General features: G+C 38.5%; 1 protein-coding gene across 25 annotated transcripts in view; it reads left to right on the top strand.

Annotated features, from left to right (window-relative positions):
• The window catches only part of PTPRD (protein tyrosine phosphatase receptor type D), a 2,469,774-nt gene that overhangs the window by 2,297,862 nt on the left and 150,324 nt on the right, over nt 1–21,588 (top strand). For 11 of the 25 annotated variants that reach the window (XM_066368143.1, XM_066368139.1, XM_066368136.1 and 8 more), the window contains 5 exons: nt 1,732–1,849; nt 5,724–6,311; nt 6,746–6,846; nt 7,656–7,915; nt 20,186–20,276. In XM_066368143.1, the coding sequence (XP_066224240.1) occupies nt 1,732–1,849; nt 5,724–6,311; nt 6,746–6,846; nt 7,656–7,915; nt 20,186–20,276 (1,158 nt within the window). The remainder of the gene's footprint in view (nt 1–1,731; nt 1,850–5,723; nt 6,312–6,745; nt 6,847–7,655; nt 7,916–20,185; nt 20,277–21,588) is intronic. The other 14 variants (XM_066368144.1, XM_066368152.1, XM_066368147.1 and 11 more) reach the window with 3 other exon arrangements.

Raw genomic sequence — 21,588 nt, 5'->3', positions numbered from 1 at the left:
CAAATTGCATCATTTGCATTTTTCTGTCATACCTGTGCTAGAGAATGAACATGTGCGGTTAATCCAAATTTTATAAATGGAAAACTTGTATGAGGCTCAGAGAGTATAAATATGCCACACGATGTGGTGATAGAACCAAGCCTGGCTTCTTCTTTCTTCTAGCATTGCCTGCTTTCTTCAGCAGTCCAGTGGTGTGTGAAGGGAGGCCTTGAAAACAATAATGTTGGCATTTACCCATCATAATTTTTGGAATAGCTGTCGTCTGCCACAGTTTAAAATGCACCTCTCGGGTGGTTCACTTATTTTATATTCTCTGTACTGTTAGTAAAACCATTCCAAATTCCTGAAAATAAAATTTCTCTTCCAAATTTAGTTCATTCATGTGGCAGAATTGTATTTCCAGTGGCTTTTCAGGATGGTATCCGAAATTCTTGAATTTCCGCACTGATGACACTCCTAATGTGTGAGAAAAGCACATTATAAAAGCTGTCATATTGGAAATCCGATTCAACAACTGAGTTCTATGGTGCCCATTACAGCCCTGTACAGAAAAATCCTAATGTCCTTCAGACAAGCCAACCCATTCACTAAACTGTCACTTGCATTGGTTTTAGGTGAGGAAAGCAATGACATTGTGTATGCTCATCAGTTTATCACATATTAGAAAACATAGCTGTACAAAACAATCTGAAAGCTTTTTTTTGTTTGTTTTGCTTTTAATCTCTCTATGTGTGAGGCAGCACTATCTAAAGAATCATGTAACTTCCAATTTGGAAGATCAGTATTATGTTCATCTAAGCTTAATAACTATCACAAATTTGGGTCCTTACTAAAAGGAAACTGAGAGTTTTGATGCTATTTCTTTCTAAGGGGTTGAAATTAATGGAACACATATTTATGGTATGGTAGAATAAGTTCTGTTTCTTAGTTTTAAATCAGAAAATTCTTCAGTTGAACAGAAAATTATCCTTAGTGTATAATGATTATAGTTCATAACTTATACAATTAACCAATATGTTTTCTTTTTTAAAAAAGATTTCATTTACTGATTTTAGAGAAAGAGGAAGAGGAATAAGAGGAGGAGGAGAGAGAAAGAGGGAATATGTTTCATGAGTCCCAAGAAATTTCTCGGGTTGTCAGGATGTCTAGGTCCAATAGATTAGCCATTTGGCAAAATACTTTTAAGGTGATAAAACAGACTGTTGGCCTCAGCCCCATCACCAGACTGCGGGCCAGGCTAGAGTGGATGCATACGGAGAGCTGCTGGCATAAAATAACATCTAGTTCATGCATTGCTCACTATGAATCCAGCATAGTTCTAATTATTTACCTGATGTAATCCATTTAAGCCCCCAATAGCCCTATGGGTTTTATTATTCCTGCTGCACATCGGAAACAGTCATAGAGGAGTAAACTCGAATACCTGGATCACTAAGTGAATACATAAGGCAAAAGTAGGTTTAAATTAAAGAATTCAGGAGGTCTGGCTCCAGGTTTTATGTTTTTAACTACTTTCCCTTAGAGCTGCCTCTTAGGAGGGCTGACCCCACTCCAATGTCAGCATGAAAACAGTCCATCCATGGCATGAGCTCTAGGCATGAAGCTTCCAGTGCTTGGCATGGCTGCAGGGAATGTTCAAGCATGCACAGAAATGGAAATGGATGCCTTGATTTTCCTCCAGAGCATTCAGAGCGTGTTTTGAATCAGTGTCATTCTACCGTGTCATTTCAGGACATGATCATTTCTGGGCTACAGCCTGAAACTTCCTACTCCCTCACTGTCACAGCCTACACCACCAAAGGAGATGGGGCTCGCAGCAAGCCCAAACTGGTGTCCACCACAGGAGCAGGTAATGACATCTTTTTTTTTTTTTTTCATATTTCCGAAGCTGGAAACAGGGAGGCAGTCAGACAGACTCCTGCATGCGCCTGACCGGGATCCACCCGGCATGCCCACCAGGGGGCGATGCTCTGCCCCTCTGGGGCATTGCTCTGTTGCATCCAGAGCCATTCTAGCACCTGAGGCAGCAGCCACAGAGCCATCCTCGGTGCCCGGGCCATCTTTGCTTCAATGGAGCCTCACTGCAGGAGGAGAAGAGAGAGACAGAGAGGAAGGAGAGGGGGAGGGGTGGAGAAGCAGATGGGCGCTTCTCCTGTGTGTCCTGGCCGGGAATCGAACCTGGGACTCCTGTGCGCCCGGCCGATGCTCTACCAGTGAGCCAACCAGCCAGGGCAAGTAATGACATCTTTGCATGCAAGAACCTTGAACATGTTTTGGGCAACAATAATACTAATTTTCCAAATGGGGTGAGTGGCTTCTATCAGGGGAAAAAAATAGACTGTGGTTAACATTCTTGTTGTATGTGTTTGTACATGCATGTGTGTGTGTGTATGTCTTAGTAGGAAAAAAAAGCAGGAACATAATTTGTGCAAATTTTTCATTCATTAAAACAGATATTTTTTTGGTGTATCTACTATGTGTCAAGCACTAGTCATATTAATGGACATAAACTGATCACCCAAACAGACTCTGCTTTCCTGAAATTTTTCTTCTGACCAGGACTAGCTAATTAACAAGTGAACAAATCAGTATAAATAAATGTCAGTGAGTGATAAACTGAAAAATAAAGGTGTGTTGGCATTAAGGACAGGGAATCCCCTTTGATTTATTTTGGAAAGAGTAATTGGAGGTCTCCATGAGGCAGGATATTTGAACTGAGCTTGAATGATGTGAAGGATCAGTCCCACGGGGGTTCAGAGGGCTGATCGTCTAGGTAGGGAAGTCATGCAACAGCTTCAAAGTCTCCCAACACAAACTCTGTTAGAAGAGCTGCCACCTGGAACTAGGTATTGACTTAGTTTTTTGTTTGTTTGTGTGTTTGTTTGTTGGTTTCTCCTCCTCCCCCTTTGCTATGGGGATTCTGAAGAGGACAAACTGCACAAAAGATGGGAACAGAAAAGAGAATGAAGAAAAACAAAAAGGCTAAATTTCAGATTGCTCTTTTCTGAAGAACAAAGCTCGGTGCTCTTTAGAGTTACTTTGATTGGCCACAGTAGGTAACGCCAGCATGATGGAAGACCTGGCATTGTCAAGCCAATAAATTAAGAGAAAATTACAAAATGATTCTACTCTGGTCCTTTCCATAGAAATCTCCTATGGAACACTTAAACTGTGATTCAGTTTACTCCTCCAAAATCACTTCTTACATGCCTTTTTAGGAACACACCTCTACCTAAAGACATAAAACAAAGAACAGCTGTGATGGTGGTGAGCACCCTCCTGGGTGCCATGCTCACTGCCAAATTTGTGTAAATGTCATAAGATTTGCCTCACTCACATCCTGCCACCTGGAACTGCCTCCAGCAGCAGGATTACAGATGGCAAAATTCCTTCAAGACAGTCTTCTGGGCTTTTTGTTTTATTTGAGAATAGCATTATATCAAGCTAATTTATTGCCATACATAGAAGGGAACCAGCCTCTATCTGAATATAGACAACCAAGGCTAAACCCCTGATACTTAATTCCAAAATGAAGAAATACATCTCCTTCACCCATATTTATAACTGTGTCCTAATAACCCTGAAATGTCCTACATGAAGCATTGACTCCTGTCTCCCATAAGATGAGGGTAAGATGAGGGTCCTATAATTAGGAGAAAAAAGTAGATGATTTATAGCCAAAGGATTATGGATCCTAAGGAAAGTAATAATATTGTCTATTTTATTGTTTATTTTAAAGATTAACTCATCACTTTTTAGTCACCATAGGGAAAATTATTTAGAATTATCAATTCATGCATATGTAGAATTATTTTGGAATTTTCATTCAGAAATTTATATCTTTGTTAATCAGTGAAGACTTAGTTCTTGAAGTAAGAAGTACTTATAATTTAGAGGTCTGCACATTTCTATTCTTGAGACCTTGCCACTGAGCCTGTGTTGGAGGTGGGAGAATCCAGATTTATAAACCTTTTTAGAGGAAATCTATACTTTTCTTTGCTGTCAACCTACTATTAAGAAAGCATTCCCTGGTCACGGTTTATCCCCAGGTCATCAGTGAATTCATTATTTTTTTGTTTTTGTATACCGTTACAAAAAAATTCATATTTTTGTGTGACTGTGAAGAATTATTGAGTTTATCTCACACATGTGCTTTGAATAAACCATAATTCAAGGGTATTTAGTAATTGCTCCAATGGAGAATTTAGGAATTTTCTTGAAATTTTATCTTAATAGTAAAATTTCTAATTGTGGGATATATTTTTGTATACTTCTGTGTTGTTTACTACTGTCATTCTCTGTTGTAGATTCCAGGAATAATGGCTCCCCATTTAAAAAAAAGTTACTTTTAATAACCATTGAATGAGTAGATTAGAACTCTTTGCATATCTCACTCATTTAATTTGAAAATAAATAAATTTTGTACTTACAGGAAGGCAACCCCTTACTATAAAAAGGTTAATATCTTCATCATTTATAATTAATACTAATGTAATATAAAACTTGTGTGAAGACTTTTATATGCGTTTTCTCATTTAACATTCATAACAACATTATGAAGTATGTCATCACATAATTCCTGTTTTAAAGATGAAATACTCGGCCTTTTTCTGTTGGCTCAGTGGTAGAGCGTTGGTCCAGTGTGTGAATGTCCCAGGTTCAATTCCCAGTCAGAGCACACAAGAGAAGCACCCATCTGCTTCTCCACCCCTCCTCCTCTTGCTTCTCTCTCTCTCTCTCTCTTTCTCTTTCTCTTTCTCTCTCTCTCTCTCTTCCCCTACTGCAGCCATGGCTCAATTGGAGCAAATTGGCCCTGAGTGCTGAGCATGGCTCCATGGCCTCCACTTCAGGTGTTAAGCAGAGCTTGGTTGCTGGGTAGAACACCACCCACTAGTGGGCTTGCCATGTGGATCCCTGTAGGGGTGCATGTGGGAGTCTGTCTCTGTCTCCTCCTCCTCTCACTGAATAAAAATAAAAAAGATGAAAAACTCAATGGGGAAGACTGGTATGGATAGTAAAGTACCAATAAAAAGTGCAAATAGAACCATAGTAGGTCAAAGTAATGTTATTTTGAACTACTAATTTGGTAAATTCTTATAAGAAACATAACAATATGGCTAATTGTTTGGGCTATGGCTTTAGATAGACCTGGTTTTGTATTATCCCTTTCTTACTTATCACACATCTGACCTTGCACAGTGTTCTAGCTCTCTGGGTTTCATTTTCTTATTATACAAAATGAGGGTAACTAATAAGAGCATGTACCCAGGAGCAAGGAATCTAAAGCCAATGAGGTACTATATGTAATGCTCTTAGCACAGTGCCTGGTACATTGCATGCAACCAATAATTAAATATGTTACAATTGTTATTACAGACTGTGTCTGATTGGCTAATCTTTTCATCTTTATTCATTCATTTCTCTGTGCCATGAACCTTTATGTGGGAAGTCTATAATATGAAGGCATTAAAATATTCCCTCAAATTATTATTTTAATAGTTCCTATGTTGTATCCATTATCAAATTGTAGTAGTTTAGTCTACCTTAATATAGTAGGAGAAGGAACATATTGCCACAAAGATATACAGACCAAGCATAGGCTTTTTTTTTTCTTTTTTAATAAAGAAATGAGAATGCGCATAGAATGGTAGTTCCATTCATCAGTGATTAAAATGTGAGCATCCATGAAAGTTGGTCTAAGCACTCCATCCTTGTTGCTTCAGTTCCAGGGAAACCACGGCTTCTGATCAGCCACACTCAGATGAATACTGCTCTCATTCAGTGGCACCCCCCTGTGGACACATTTGGACCTCTTCAGGGCTACCGTCTCAAATTTGGCCGGAAGGATATGGAGCCGCTCACGACTCTTGAGTTCTCCGAAACAGAAGATCACTTTACAGCTACAGACATCCACAAAGGAGCATCATACATCTTCAGGCTCTCTGCCAGAAACAAAGTGGGCTTTGGGGAGGAGATAGTGAAGGAGATTTCTGTTCCAGAAGAAGTCCCTACTGGATTCCCTCAAAACCTCCACTCAGAAGGCACTACGTCAACCTCCGTCCAGTTATCTTGGCAGCCACCTGTCCTGGCAGAGAGAAACGGCATGATCACCAAGTACACCCTTCTGTATAGGGATATCAACATCCCTCTCCTTCCAACGGAGCAGTTCATTGTCCCACCTGACACCACTATGACACTCAGTGGCTTAAAACCAGATACCACATATGATGTAAAAGTACGTGCTCACACGAGCAAAGGGCCCGGGCCATATAGTCCCAGTGTCCAGTTCAGGACACTGCCTGTGGATCAAGGTAGGATTTGTCTGCTTATGGCCTTCCTCCTTTAAAGGAATATCAGTCTTTGGAAATCAGTATTTTGAAGCTCTAAATAACTGATCGACCCATTCATAATAATAGGTTCAGCAAAAGAAAAAGGTAAAGTATGTGAAACTTAATATGTTTTGGATGCCTTAGATTTCAGTTATAGAATGCCAAGCAAGTCTGGCTGACAGCACCCCAATGTCTTCAGGTAAGGAAAACACTATGTAGTTCACTGAAATGGAGAGGAAGGAAAGATTATTATGAGAATGACGTATTAAAATGAATGCTCTAAAAAGGTAGGCAAATTGCACTTCTCTCTCTGATCAAAGTAGAAAGCATCTAGCTTAAGCCCTATGGTCCATGGTGCAAAAGGACAGGTCACGGTTTTTAGGAGTAGTTTAAATACACTGTTTTTCCTTTTCCAGCAGTGTTTGCAAAAAATTTTCATGTCAAAGCAGTAATGAAGACATCAGTGCTACTGTCTTGGGAGATTCCAGAGAATTATAATTCTGCCATGCCTTTCAAAGTAAGTTGTTTTCCAATGTGTAAGAAATCACAAGTAAAAGTGTAGAGTGATGTTCAGTTTAGTAAATTACCTACCACACATACAGACAGCTTGCTAGTCTTGATTGTGGCTTTTGCATAATAGATTGAGTCTTGCGCTTTGGCAAAATGACCTTTCCACTTTAAACAGGAGGCAGGAGCTTAGCCCCATTGACATTGCTTTGTAGGAGGCCTGTTATTTCCAAGTTGACCTTTTTTACAGTTAAGCTAATGTTTTTGTTTTTCTATTAGAAAGTAAAATTTGCATGGTTTTTACCTATGCAATAGATCTTAAAATTTTCTTGATTACCTTTAATTGTTTGCACATTTAAACTCTAGTTGAGAGTTTAAACTACATTGAAAAATACTGAGAGATGCTAACAAGAAGTACCAGTCAATGAAATAAAGATCAGAGAAGTAGTTTTGAAAGTTAAAATATATTTAGGAATAGGAATGGAAACATTTAAGGAAAATGTGATGTATATAAATACATTGAAAACCTATAGCATACTCTATTTATGTCGCATACAACTGACAAGTCAAATATTGAAGTTATTGTGCATTTCTTTGTGTATTTATGGTAGAAGTTAGAAAATTCTATCATTACACTATAAGAACTGAATGAAACATTGATGCAATCTCTAGAATTTATGTATACTTATTGGCTTAGCAATTAACCAAAATTAGAATTGACATGATATGCATTTTCTGTGAGCCAAGTGCACATATGTTTAGAAGATGAACATTGACTTTCTTAAAACCAAATCTCTATGATTGGTTGTATCTCTCTAGATTCTGTATGATGACGGGAAAATGGTAGAAGAAGTAGATGGTCGAGCTACACAAAAGTTAATTGTCAACCTGAAGCCTGAGAAGTCATACTCATTTGTGCTGACAAATCGAGGCAACAGTGCTGGTGGGCTGCAGCACAGGGTAACAGCAAAGACTGCACCGGATGTACTGCGCACCAAGCCGGCCTTCATTGGGAAGACCAACTTGGATGGCATGATTACTGTGCAGCTTCCTGAAGTACCTGCAAATGAGAATATAAAGTAAGTTGATTGGAGGATTAAGGCTGAAGGACAGAAATGCCAGTAAGCAAAAAACTTAAATCTCAGTATTACTCTGTTATAAAATATTTTGCTGTACATGGAGTAACAATTCTTCTGCATAGGCCTGTAGTTTTGTTATTCAGTTTCTGTTGCTCTGTGTTCTGGTGTTCATTGCAATACCGATTCTCGTTAATTTAATACTGAGTATTTTCTGTGTTCCGGGAACAATGTTACTTAGAAAAGATAGCATGGCCAATAGAACATGGTTCTTACTATAAAGGAGTTTATGTCATATTATGTAGAGTAGGGTGAATAGTTGAATGACTCTAATATAGGGCAAAATATTGTGGGACAGTCTTACAAAGTACTATAGGGCTGAAAAAACCTTTGGGGAATTAGATAAGCAAAAATATTATATGACACTAATATTTTATACATTTGTGCACATTTTACACATGTGCACAAAGATAGAAATTTCAAAAGTTCAGAATGACACTTGAAAAAACATATAAGTTAAAAATTATTGTTTTCTGGATTGGATGGAGCACAATGTAGAAGCCATTGGGCCTGCAATGGAAAATTAAATTCAGTCAATTAAGTAGATTGTTGGTTATATATGGTTTGTTGGTTGTAGCTAATAGAAGCCAATATCGCTCATTGGTTAAAGCCAATAATCTGGCCTGTGGTGACACAGTGGTTAAAGCATTGACCTTGAATCCTGAGGTCACCAGTTTGAAAACCCTGGCTTGCCTGGTCAAGGCATATATGGGAGTTGATGCTTCCTGCTCACCCCTCCTTCTCTCTATGTCTCTGTCTCTGTCTCTCTCTTTTCTCTAGAATGAATAAATTAAATCTAAAAAAAAATCAGTTAAAGAAAAAAGTATTTTCACCAAAATGTATGAGTGTGAATACTGTGGTTGGAGTGAAAAAATAAAAAAGATGTGATTCCTGTCTGTAAAGAGCTTACCATAGATTGGGGGGTGGGGGGGCATAGAGAAATAGGTGGAATACATGTAATGATAGAATTATACTCTATCTTAGGAGAACCACACCAGAATGGAGTGGGTCAAAGAAGTTTCTGCATTTACTCTTGAAGGACAAATAAAAGGCATACAAAAAAATCAGGGTGAGATTATATGCAAAGGCCCATTAGTAAAGGAAGCAAGCGATTCTGTAAGGCTGGAGCCCAGAGCGCATGCAGACATAGTAAGACAGCTACACAGGGGTCAGCTCGTGCTCAGAATGGAACTGTCGTCTGTAGACAATGACAATCCATTTAAGGTTCTTATGTGGTAGAGTAGCATAATACATACCATTTGTATAATAACCAAGTTTTATTTTTTTCCATTTTAGGAAGTGTTTATTGAGTTTCTACTGCCTGTTAGATACTGTGTTCCTTGCTTGGGATAAGACTGAATCCTTTCTCATTTCTTCTATCTCCCACAGTCAAGTTTAGATGAAACTTGCTGTGCAAGATTTGAAGGCCAAATAGATGCATTTTTTATAGTTTATAGACCCTTGGAGCCTTTGTTTAGTGGCAAGCTGCTGACACCATGACAGCAGTTCTTAGGGAACGTGGTCCCTCAAGGTGTACGTTAGTGGGAATTGGAGCACAATAGAGAGATTTATTAGGTTATCATCACATAGTTTGGTGAGAATTGACAATTAAAAATATTCTGAAGATGGTGATGATGGTTCTACGCAGAGGCAAACCAGAGCAGTAGTGCCGTAGAAACTAGAAGCCATTTTCATGAAGAGATTAATGCGGAGGAAACCCTCATAGATGGCTCCTGGTATGAGCTTGGATGTCAAAATGAGTGATGCTGCCATTTGTCCTAAAAGATAAAAAAAAAAAAACAAGAAGAAATTAATTTAATTTTGTCTTTATTTTACATTGAGGTATCAATGAAATATCTAATTAGAGATGTAGGCTTAAAGAAATTACTAAGATTAAAAATAGACACTTGGGGCTTATTACCAGAGTAGTTTTATGAGAGGAGATAGAGTCACTAAGACAATGAGATGAAAGTGTGAAACAAAAGGCTAATAGTAAAGGTCTCAGTTACAAGGAAGAAGGGAGCGAGCAGAGGACACAGAGTAGAGCCAGTTAGGAAGTTAGGGGAACTGAGCCAAGATCAGAGCAAAGGACTTTCTAAGAATATGGGTACAGTAAGAAATTTTCAAAGCTCCAGATAACTTGAAGAATGTGACTGGAAAAAAATCATCTATTAAAAAGGAGACATATAGGCAAGAAATTTTTGATTTGGTACCATTTATGAACTATAGGAGAGCATGATAAATTTGGCCACTTGAGACTCAGCCAAAAACAATCTTTCCTAAAAATGCTTTCAGTTATTATTTGTTTGATAAAACAATGGAAGGATTTCAACCAGATGATGGAATTTTCAAAAGATTATTACTGAAATAAATTCACTGAGGACTAAGCTCTCCATTTTTGTTTCTTTCTCTTTCTCTCTCATTCATAAAACTGAAAATGAGAATGAAATATTATCTGTGCAATTTTTTAGTTCAACAAAATTTCATATGATAGTGAGGCAATATCTAGCCATTGATTTGTTTAAAATATTCTGCAGATACTTTTTGATCTCCCACCGTAGTGCCAGGCAGTGTCTCAAGGGTTTAGTGGAGATAACACAGACTTTTTCATTGCTGTTATACAACATAGTTAATTGGGGAATTTGAACAAGTTAAAAAAAAGAAAAATTAGTTGAAGTGGAGTCCTCTGATACCAAAGATTAGGTAAATAAGAAAGGCCACAGGCAAGGCTCCCAATCCAACTTTAGTAGTTCAGGGAAAGGGTTCTGGAAAGAGTGACGTCTAAGCTGAGGTTTTATGAATGACATGAAGTTAGCTGGTCCATGGAGTGGGGGTGGGAAACACTGTTCCAAAAGGACAGCACATGTCACAGTGCATAAATACGGTAAAGACAGGCATTGGTTACATGTCCATGTCTGAGACTGTTTAGTTGGCATCCAATGAACATATTCTAAACACCTTATATTTTCAGTGCTAGGATTGAGAATAGATAGTCCTACCTTACAGTGGGAGAACTGACCCAGAAACTAGGTAATGTAAATATAATACTGTAAGTTCTTCCAAGTACTAGGGAAACCTAAGTATAGAGTTTTAGCCCAACTAGGATGTCAGGGGAGGTATCCGCAAGGAACTAATATCTAATCTGTGTCTTAAAGGATGAAAAAGATTTAGAAAAGGTAAAATAGTTGCAGATAATCAAAGAAAAGGGTAAGACATGGACTCTAAATTCAATCTTAAAAAAAAACACACATGCATTGTCTATTCAGGAAGGAGTAGTTAAAAGATGAAAAGAGTATAGTATATTCTGTAGTAGTTACTATTAGTTGTCAATATTTTATTCATATGGAAAAATTGTTTATAGTGAGGGCATATTTATCAAATTGGCTTGGTAGAATGTGTTAGACGTTACTGGGAAATGGCATTTTAGCCCATTGGTGGTAGACTTTTGTTTCACTTTCCAACTTCTGAAGGAGTTGAAAAAATTACAAAATCAGTCTTGTGTTGTAGTGTTTTCTTTAGCTGGTCCGGTTGTTCTCTTTGTTTCCTTTATGCACTTCCTCTCCCTACATTTGTAGTGGGAGTCAGGGAAAAACGTAAGAGTCTGGTAATAAAGAGAAGAGACTTTACAAAACAGAAAAGAAAGCAAACAAATATGGTGGGGGAAAGTGTTTAGAAATGAAATAAGATTCTAAAAAATACATTCTAGCCACTCTGGAGAAAAGAAAAGAGCAAAAGACTAAATTAGAAAAGTATTTGAGTGGGAAATGTATTAGAACCATAAGAAATGAAAGAGCAAATCTCTAGTTAGGCCCCCCAAAAAACACCCACCTATATTTGGTAAGCATCTTACAATGTAAAGTTACCCATCTACCCATCCTTCCTTACAGGTTGGTTCACGTGGCATGGTCAAATATTACAAGAATCTGTATGCCACATTTTGCCACTTGCGGTAACTGGCAAGTATAGTAATCAGAGAGAAATATAGCTTTTGTTCTGATTTAATGGATGAAATAAGGGAAGGAAACAATTGATTCCAGACCTGTGGGGTGTGGGTTGCTAACTTTCATTTAGGTAGAGGCTATCTGAAAACTGCTTCCAATTTGTTTTCTAGCAAAATGCAGTTTTGGTGATTTTGTTTATCAGCAGAAACCATGCTTTTCTCATTTCTGTCCACAATAATTGGGAGGGCTTGAGCACTACCCCCAACTCCTCACCACTTACAGACTGACTCTGTCTCTTGTAAATGTCATACAGACACAGCTCCTTGCTCCTGTATTCATCCACACTTGGCTTTTGTATGGAGAAGCAGTGGCGCTCCCTTGGGGAAAGGCAACATTTCTCATAAAGCAGCTGCTTCCGGTACCAAGAATTTTTTAGTGCTTCAACCTTCTGTATGCATAGTTAGGAGGCATAGTACCAGTCAAAAATCTAGCAAGCCCACAGTGTTTCAGCGCAAGTTGTGGTCACAGACAGAACTTCTGTGACTTTATAGGGCAGGATTTTACTCTAGGTGCTAAGAAAAAAATGAACCACATAGATTAGACTATGAGGAAAAGCTGCCAGAAGGTGCCCAATATAAATTAATTTCATCATTTATAACCATTTTATATTAATGGAAAATAAAAATGAAGAAGGGTAGTTTCTGAACTTTTATATTTTTTTGTTTTTACTAATTAGACATTCAGATTCTCTACTTTTTCTTCTTTAAAAAAAGATGTTCTTGGAAGCATGGTTTACAATATTGCTTCATAAAATTTGTGCCACCACTCTTAGCAGTTTAATGAGGTAATATCGTTTCATGTTTAATGAGAAATAATTCATTGATCACATGTTGTCCGTTGAAATAGTAAAGGTTTAGATTTGTCTAGTGCTTTACACCAGTGTTTTTCAACGTGTTTACACTTGGGGACCAGTGCGAATAGGAGAATTATTTTGTGGACCGCTAAGGCAGAAATTACCGTGAGCATAAGCAAGTTCCTCTAAGATTTGGTTATAATCGTTGTACAACAGTGGTTCTCAACCTTTCTAATGCTGTGACCCTGCAATACAGTTCCTCATGTTGCAGTGACCCCAAACCAAAAAATAATTTTGGTGGCTACCGCATAACTGTAATTTTGCTAGTTATGATTCGGAATGTAAATACCTGATATGCATTATGTATTTTCCGATGGCTTTAGGCGACCCCACCGGGGTCGTGACCCCCAGGTTGAGAACCGCTGTCGTTCAACGTCAGGGTGGTTAACTCTTTCGAGTGTACTGGTCTGCAGACCAGCTGTTGAAAAGCACTGCTTTACACTGTACTGAAGATACTGGAATGGTTTACACAATAGCCCTACATGGTTGGCATCCTTCTCCCCATTTGTAGGTGAGTTACGTGAGGTCCAGAGATACTAAGCACCTTGGACAAGATCATTTAGCTAATTCTAATGATGGGTAATAGTGACACAGGGCTTGCTAGGTACCATTTACAAGTACATTGCACTCATTAACTAATATCATCTTCACAAGAAAGGTGATTTTCATTATAAAGCTGAGGAAGTGTGGAGATGAACTAGCTTGCCTGACAACACAGTAGCAGAACTAGAAGGGCAAGATTTAAAAATAGGCAGACTGGCTCCAGAGCCTACATGTTGATCCAGAACCACAGAATTTATTGGCCAAGCAAGGACTTTTTTTTTTTTTTTCTAGCATAACTGCTAGACAATCAAGAACTCCAAGACAAGTAGGCATTGACAGGCCTGGCCCAGACAAACCTTAGTACCAAGGGTAACCAAGAGCATACACATGGCCCCAGGCTACGGAAACATCTGACTGTCATGAAGCAATAAAGTCCACAGTTTGCCATGAGAATTTCGATGAGAGGTAAAGGAGAGGCTTCTTGTAGGTCAGCATTATCACCTGCCAATTTACAAAAGAGCACAATAAAGTGTAAGGCAATTTCTGACAACACAAAGCTAAAATGATCGGAAATCTTAATTTAAACATAGAAACCAGAAAGAGCATTCAATCTGCTTTGGTTTTTCTATGGTCAATTAATTTTATTTAACAATATGCAGGGTTGGGCAAAACAGGTTTACAGTTGTTTGTATGGAAAAAAAATACAATAATTAATAGATAATACAAGAATAAACACCATGTTTCATGTACTCACAACTCTAAACCTACTTTTGCCTTATCCCGTATACACAAATGACTATACCTCCCCTAAAAAACATCAAAGTTATGAAAGGTATGACATTTATCACTAAACTCTGAGACAGCTTGTTGATCTCCCAGTCAAATAATGAGTTTGGGAACGTTAATACACACTGCTAATACCAAAAGCCAGGCTGAATGTTAAGTGGGACGGCCACAAAGACCAGACAGAGCTTGCCTCCCATATAATTATATGAAGCTGGGCCCCTTGATGATAACATATTAAATAAAATTAGTAAAACTTTACTTAATATAATTAAAGCTCTGAAGGTTAGATTTAACTTATCTAATTAAATCTAATATACTGGGAAAACACAGCTTACTTTATAAGTAGTCAAGGGCTTTCTAGACATATTTGCCTGAAATTATTTATGTGTCTATTACTTTGTTAACAATCTATGTTGAAAGGAGTGTTTTGAGCCTAAGTGTGAGTCAGACAGGCAAAGCAGACTGTAAAGTTGAATTTTACCCATCTTTAAAGCTGATGCCAGTGCCAAAAGTTAGTTATTTTCCTTTCAAACGAGATTTCTTTTTTAAATCAAATGATTTGGCCTGAGACTGGATTAGAGGGGTCTATACTCCAATAGTGAGAGAAAGGAGACATCGGAATGATCCAGATATGTGACAATGGAAGGAGTGGAGTGGTGACTTGAGTAGAAGAGAGTTGAGACACTAGTGATAGGATTTGGCAGTAACAGGACTGAGTAGTCGGTCGGATGTGGGAAACGAAGGGAGTAAAAGCAGATTGTCAGTGGAAACACACAAGTTTAGGCCTGTGTAGTAAAATGGATCATGATGTGATATTGGAAGAGGATTTCTTTTGGAGGTATTGTTGTTTTTGTTTTGTTTTAATCACAGTAAGTATGAGGTACTTCTGTGATGTAGAAATGGAGACAAAAGGTTAGAATTGGATAAACCTATAGAGCTCAGAGGAGCAATCTGGGTTGAAGGTACGAATCTGTAAACCCATAAATACTGATGCTCTGAGCTGGAATGAGATCACCTAGGAAGAGGAGGAGTGAAGAGACGTCCTTGGCCAGAGCCCTGAGGAAACCTATCATTTCATAGCTGGGTTGCAGACAATAAATCCTGCTTAGGAAATATGGAATATAAGTAGACCACCAGGAGAGTTGGCTACAGAGAATAAACTTAGAGGGTCTTCCCAACCATGTCAGGTTGTGTAAGACATCAGGAAAGGAGAGGGTCAGAAAAATCTCCTTTTGGTGTAACTTTACAGAGGTTACCGAGGACCCTGGTCAGGGAACTGAGGTGTGCTGGTGAGACAGGAGCTAGAGAATAGACAGAAAGGGAGTGGAACATGAAGAAATGGAGAACAGCGAGAACGTTCAGGTCATCTCAGAATTTGGGCAGTAAGGGGAGGGAGAGAGAGAATGATGACCAGAGTGGGATGTGGTTTGCTTTATTTTGTCAATGGCAGGTATTTATATAAGGTTGTGAGCAAATGCGTAGGATTCAAGATGGAGGAAGAAGCTGAGATATATGAGAGAGAAGTGGTATGGTATATGATAGACTTCTTATGAGTGAAATGATGGGAACTAATTTGAGAAAGAGTGATTGGGCTTAAAAGGTAGAGCCAGTCCTTCTATTGCACCAAAAGAAAAGATTATATTTGTGTACAGATCGAGGTGGGCTTGTAGTTTGGTATACAGGGGAGGGCATTCTTGTCTAAATGTTTTTATTTTCTCTGTGTATAAGTGATAAGGCCATCTTCTATTGGGGAGGTGAGGAAGTTCAAGGTTTGAGGCCAGGGGAGACAGTTTTAAAAAGTTATTATGTAAAATGGAAGGACGAGGTAACTGAAGAAATTGTGTTTGATGGCCAGGCAGTTTTGAAGGCTTGAGTTTGCTGATCATGAATTTATGTCATCATTCTCCCCTATGTATTATTTCTCAAGCTATGTTTGGCTCCTTGGAGAAAGGCAATCACAGATTTCGGCTATGGTAGAGTGAAGGACATTGGCTTTGGAAAGGCATAATTCAAGGATTTGGGAGCGCCTGACCAGGCAGTGGCATAGTGGATAGAGCGTCAGACTGGGATGCGGAGGACCCAGGCTCAAGACCCCGAGGTCGCCACCTTGAGCGTGGGCTCATCTGGTTTGAGCGAAGCTCACCAGCTTGGACCCAAGGTCGCTGGCTTGAGCAAGGAGTTAGTCTGCTGAAGGCCCACAGTCAAGGCACATCTGAGAAAGCAATCAATGAACAACTAAGGTGTCGCAACAAAAAACTGATGATTGATGCTTCTCATCTCTCTCCGTTCCTCCTGTCTGTCTATCCCTATCTATCCCTCTCTCTGACTCTCTGTCTCTGTAAAAAAAAAAAAAGGATCTGGGAGCCCTGGTGGTTCATAGGCCAGTCCTAGAAAATAAATCCCGAGGCTTAAATTAACTCTGAGGTTCATGGGTGGGAAGGAGGAATGAATAAATAACCACCACCTGTGCCTGCAAGAGAAGCAGTATATCCTTAGAAGAAAGTATATTTCAGGAAACGGAACCACGTGGGTGTTTACAATGTCGTAGTTGCAGAGAATACAATTGCCATGTATGAATTTAGACCCAAGCCAGATACTCTATTACATGAGGTTCCAAACTCTCAGCATCCCATTTCTTTCACTGGACAAGAACCGTTTGAGGCAGGCTCCACTGTCACTGTTCTAGATGAGTGCTTTAGAGACCAGTGGAGATCACATCACATCCAGCCACACAATTAATTGCTAAGGGAGAGGCTGTTCAATTCTTATCCCTGCTGCAAGTAATATCAATAGTTGGGCAGTGCTGCAGAAGAAAGAACAGATTATTTTTTATGTACAAGAATGGCAATTCAAAGTATGAAAGCAGAAAGAAAAATTAATAGAATTCATCAGCCTAACCTTGATTTACAAGATTCTGAATGAGGACAATGGGAGTTCTATGAAAATGTGCATTATCATTACTTGAGGCAAAGAGAACCTGTTCTGACTTTGTGCGATAGGTAGGGAAAAGCAAGAAGTTCCCTGACCAGCGTGTTTACCAAGTACATCTGCAGGGTCGTTTCATACGCGCAGATGCAGCCCCTGCCATTCTTCTCCGGGCTCATTTAAGATGATGGACTTGTTTGGCAAATCCTTCAGGTGGTGGGTGGACAGGGAGAGATGAAAGCTTACTCTGGGTCATAGAACAAAAGATACTAGCCACTCTCACACACTCCGGCTTTTCATTCTCCTCACCCTCCCTGATCATTATGATTATTTGCAGGAAAAAAAATGAATGGCTTAGTCATGTGATCCTGTGAGTCTGTTGATAGTTGCTCAGAGCAGGTTCTGGTATAGTTGTCTACTTTGACTTGAATTCTTGATTAGAGATTAAAAATGTTTGTCACGTTCTTTAACCTGCATCTCAGGGAATTTCACTGTGTCCTACTGAATGAGGAGGTTGAGATGCTCTCTCCCATCTTGATGGTCAGTACTAGCCAGTAGCAGGTGGCCTCTGTTTCGTTCCATGTGCTACACACAATGTGCTGAGCACTATGTGTTGGCTTGCTTTATTTACCCAAAATAACAGTCTAGTATTATTTACTTTCATTTTTCAGAATACACAACTGAGAGGGGTATTAAATGATCAGCCCACAATCACACAGCACAATAGTGACAGGGCCCAAATTCTGGGCCAGATATATCTACAGAAGCCACATTTTTCACAAGAATACTCAACAAATTCAATGAGAGTTACATGTGAAATTTTTAATTTTCTAGTTGCTACAGTAGAAGGACAAAGAAAGATATAAGCCCTGGCCAGTTGGTTCAGCAGTAGAGCATCATCCTAGTATGTGAAAGTACTGGGTTCAATTCCAGGTCAGGGCACACTGGAGAAGCAACTATCTGTTTCTCCACCCCTCTATCATCTCTCTCTCTCTCTCTCTCTCTCTCTCTTCCTTTCTTTTCCTCCTGAAGCCATGGTTTGAATGGTTCAAACAAACTTGGCCCCGGGTGCTGAGGTTGGCTCTATGGCCTCAGCCTCAGGTGCTAAAGTAGCTCAGTTGCCGATCAACGGAGCTGTGGCCCAGCCAGATAGAGCATTGTCTGATAGGGAGCTTGCCGGGTGGATCCAGTCAGGGTGCATGCGAGAGTCTGTCTGTCTGCCTCCCTGCCTCTCACTTAAATTAAAAAAAAAAGATGTGAAATTAATTTTAATAACATTGTATTTGGCCCAATATATTGTGAAGACTATCATTTTAACATCTGATCACTATTAAAATTATTACTGACATAATTCACATTTATTTTCAATACTAAATCTTTGAAATCCAGTGTCTTTTATATTGAGAGCAAATATCAGTCCAGATTACCCACATTTCAGGTGCTCCATAGCCACAACAGGCTATTGGTTACCATACTGGACATGCAGCTCTAAACTCTTGTTTATGAAAACAGCGTTCTCTATCACACAGGGTTTGCTGAGTGTATTACAGGTTTTGCTTTGAGTAGGAAGAGGCCTTCCTGTGTGTGCTATTGTTTTCTGTGATACAATGTTAGTGTCCATCCTGCCCTCCCTTTCCCCTTTGTGGCTGCCTGCTCTTTAAAAAGTCTGTGTGTCTATATGTGGGTATGTGCTCATTTTCAATATAAATCTCCTCAAAATCTATTGTGTCCTTAATAAGTACTTTATGAAACAAAGTGGTGAAAATGAGCCAGATTATTTCTAAGGTTAAGATATGCATACACTTGTATCCCTCTATGATCTGTTTTAACTGGAGCAACAATTCACTCTCTCTGGATTTGTCTGGTCTGTTCTTATAGGATTTTTGAGGATGCAAAATAAAATTATGCATTTAATATAATACCTGGAAAGTAGGAAATGATTAATATGTTAGCCATTATTATACACTTATGTGTAAAGTCCTTATTTATTACTACCAAAGATTGATATTAGCATAGTCCCTAACCATGAATACAAGAGCAGGGTATAGACCATCTGGAAGTTACAAAACAATCTAACAAATAACCCATATATTATATATTTATGAACAGGTAACTGTTCATTACTTAAATTTCATAAAAAACTTTTTTAGATTTTATTTAATCTCACTGTATAGAGATTAGAGCGGGCAGTGAGAGAGAGAGGAAAAGAGACAGAGAGAGAGAGAGAGAGAGAGAGAGAGAGAAAGAAAAGTTGGGGGAGAAATGGGAAGCATCAACTTGTAGTAGTTGCTTCCCATATGTGCCTTGACCAGGCAAGCCCAGGGTTTCAAACCAGTGATCTCACTCAGCATTCTAGGTCGATGCTTTATCCACTGCGCCACCACAGGTCAGGCACATTACTGAAATTTTAGCTGACTATTCTAAACTGGAGAACTCGGTCACTTTTGTCTCTTCCTATGGATGCATAACACTGTGATCTATTTTGAAGGCCCTTAGGTACTGATTGTCTCCAAATTTCTATTGCACTTACCTTGAGGTTTACAATTTGATAGGTAGAAAGAAAGGGAAGCTTTTTATATCTTTATATAATTGTAAGCTTATGAGTAATTTTTCTGTTTTTAATTTTTTATCCAAATAAAAAGTATTTTAGGGGTATGTAAATAAAATTATCATTTTCATATTTTAGGTGTTATATGAGCTAAGACTAATTTTTAATGTGCATTTATTTCCATTTTTAAAAATTATCTTATAAATTGCTGTCATAGAAAATATCTAGTTCAGCAGCTTGTGTTGGTAGATTTCAATATACCAGCCTTGTATGTGTCCAGCACCAGGGTCCTAACGAACTGTTCCCACTCTGTTTATGATACCTAATAAAGGGCAGTCGACCGTAGTGATAGTACCTTATAAGCTCATTGAAGTCACGCACAAATGTCTACCCATGTTGTTTTTAAAATTGAACAAACAGGTGGTTATTTGTCATTGATGGACAAGTCACTCCATCTCCATAATTTGCCTTCAGCCTCAATCACTGGTCTATGGAGGATTTAAGGATATATCCATTTACTTTATTCTCTGAACAATCATTATTTTTGTCTTGTGCAGAGGTTACTACATAATAATTGTGCCTTTGAAGAAATCTCGTGGGAAATTTATCAAGCCATGGGAGAGTCCAGATGAAATGGAATTAGATGAGGTAACTATGTCTTTGTTGGCTGTGTCTTTCATCATTTACTTAACTTATTAAACATTCTCTTCCTTCCTGTAGAGACCTTTCAGCATCCAATCCAGGTGCAGACTTCTGCATGGCTGGCTGGCTGGCTGGTCAGCTGGTTGGGCGGAAATGTTCATAGCTATAGGTGTGTTAGCCTCTAGGGATCACAGCAAAGAGATTTTTGCTTTAATTAAAAGACATTAAGCTGCAGTAAAGCTAACAACCTGTCTAACTTTGTTTGCTTTAATATTTTGCCTCTTGCCCTTTGTAAAAATGATGCAGAGGTGAGAAAGGTGAAGTGAATTGTCAGCAAAAGCTTAATCACTGATGTTATGAATTCCAAAGTCCAATTCATTAGTGCAATGGTAGCTGTAGTTGTTACAAAAGTTAAATTGCCTTTTGCACCAAAGCTCAACATTTGACCCACTATGTGTTCTTAACCAATTTCTCCCAGAATTATGCTGATTAGCATATGTCTGCCTTATTCTATATTCTGTATTCTGTAATATTTCAGATCAAAATTGCATTTGACTACAGAGGCAAACAAATCAACAAATTTTGAGTCAAAGAAGAATTATAGTACAAAAAATAGAGTATATATTAAGCAAATATGATTTCAATTTCCAAAATTTTACCACAATAGTAGGCACATTTTAATTTATTTCTAGATATTTTCCCCACCTCAAATTATTCAATAGTTTAAATTAAGCAAGGAAAAGCAGAGATTTCCTAACTGCATTACAGGGAGGTGAAGTTTATTTCTTACCTGTCTGCACTAAGGAGACAGTGATCTGACAGATAAGGGCTGTTAGCTCCTTTTGGCAGACATCTGTGAGATCTAGAAATATGGTTCATCATCATCCACTTCATTTGTCTGAGTAAAACTCAAGTTGAGGAGGGGAGGTAAGTTTAAGGTTAGGACAATGCTTTTGTGTCACTGTATAGAGATTAGGTGAGCACTGGAGGAGTACACATTGAGACACCAGTTGAATAATAAAAGAACAATATCATTTTTCTATAATGTTAGATGAATAGTTATCCCTCTTCTGAATGTGCAAAATGGTCAGCTGGTCTTTGGTAAACATTTTGAAGCAAGGCACGCTTTTAGTTACAATCAGTTAAACCTGAGATATTCTGTATGATTTTAGCCAGTTCTCAGCTGAATTACACAATTCAATTGGATTTGGATTTAAGATATGAAGGCAATTTGTGTAATCTATGAATCTTTCTACCCTATTTTAGGAAAAAGAATTTTTAAGGAATTAATATCCAGGCCAAAACTGGCATCAAATAC

This window comes from Saccopteryx leptura, chromosome 2 (assembly GCF_036850995.1).
Source record: "Saccopteryx leptura isolate mSacLep1 chromosome 2, mSacLep1_pri_phased_curated, whole genome shotgun sequence".
Classification (NCBI taxonomy): domain Eukaryota; kingdom Metazoa; phylum Chordata; class Mammalia; order Chiroptera; family Emballonuridae; genus Saccopteryx; species Saccopteryx leptura.
Note: the sequence above shows the minus strand (reverse complement) of the source record. Positions and strands in the feature narration are given on the sequence as shown.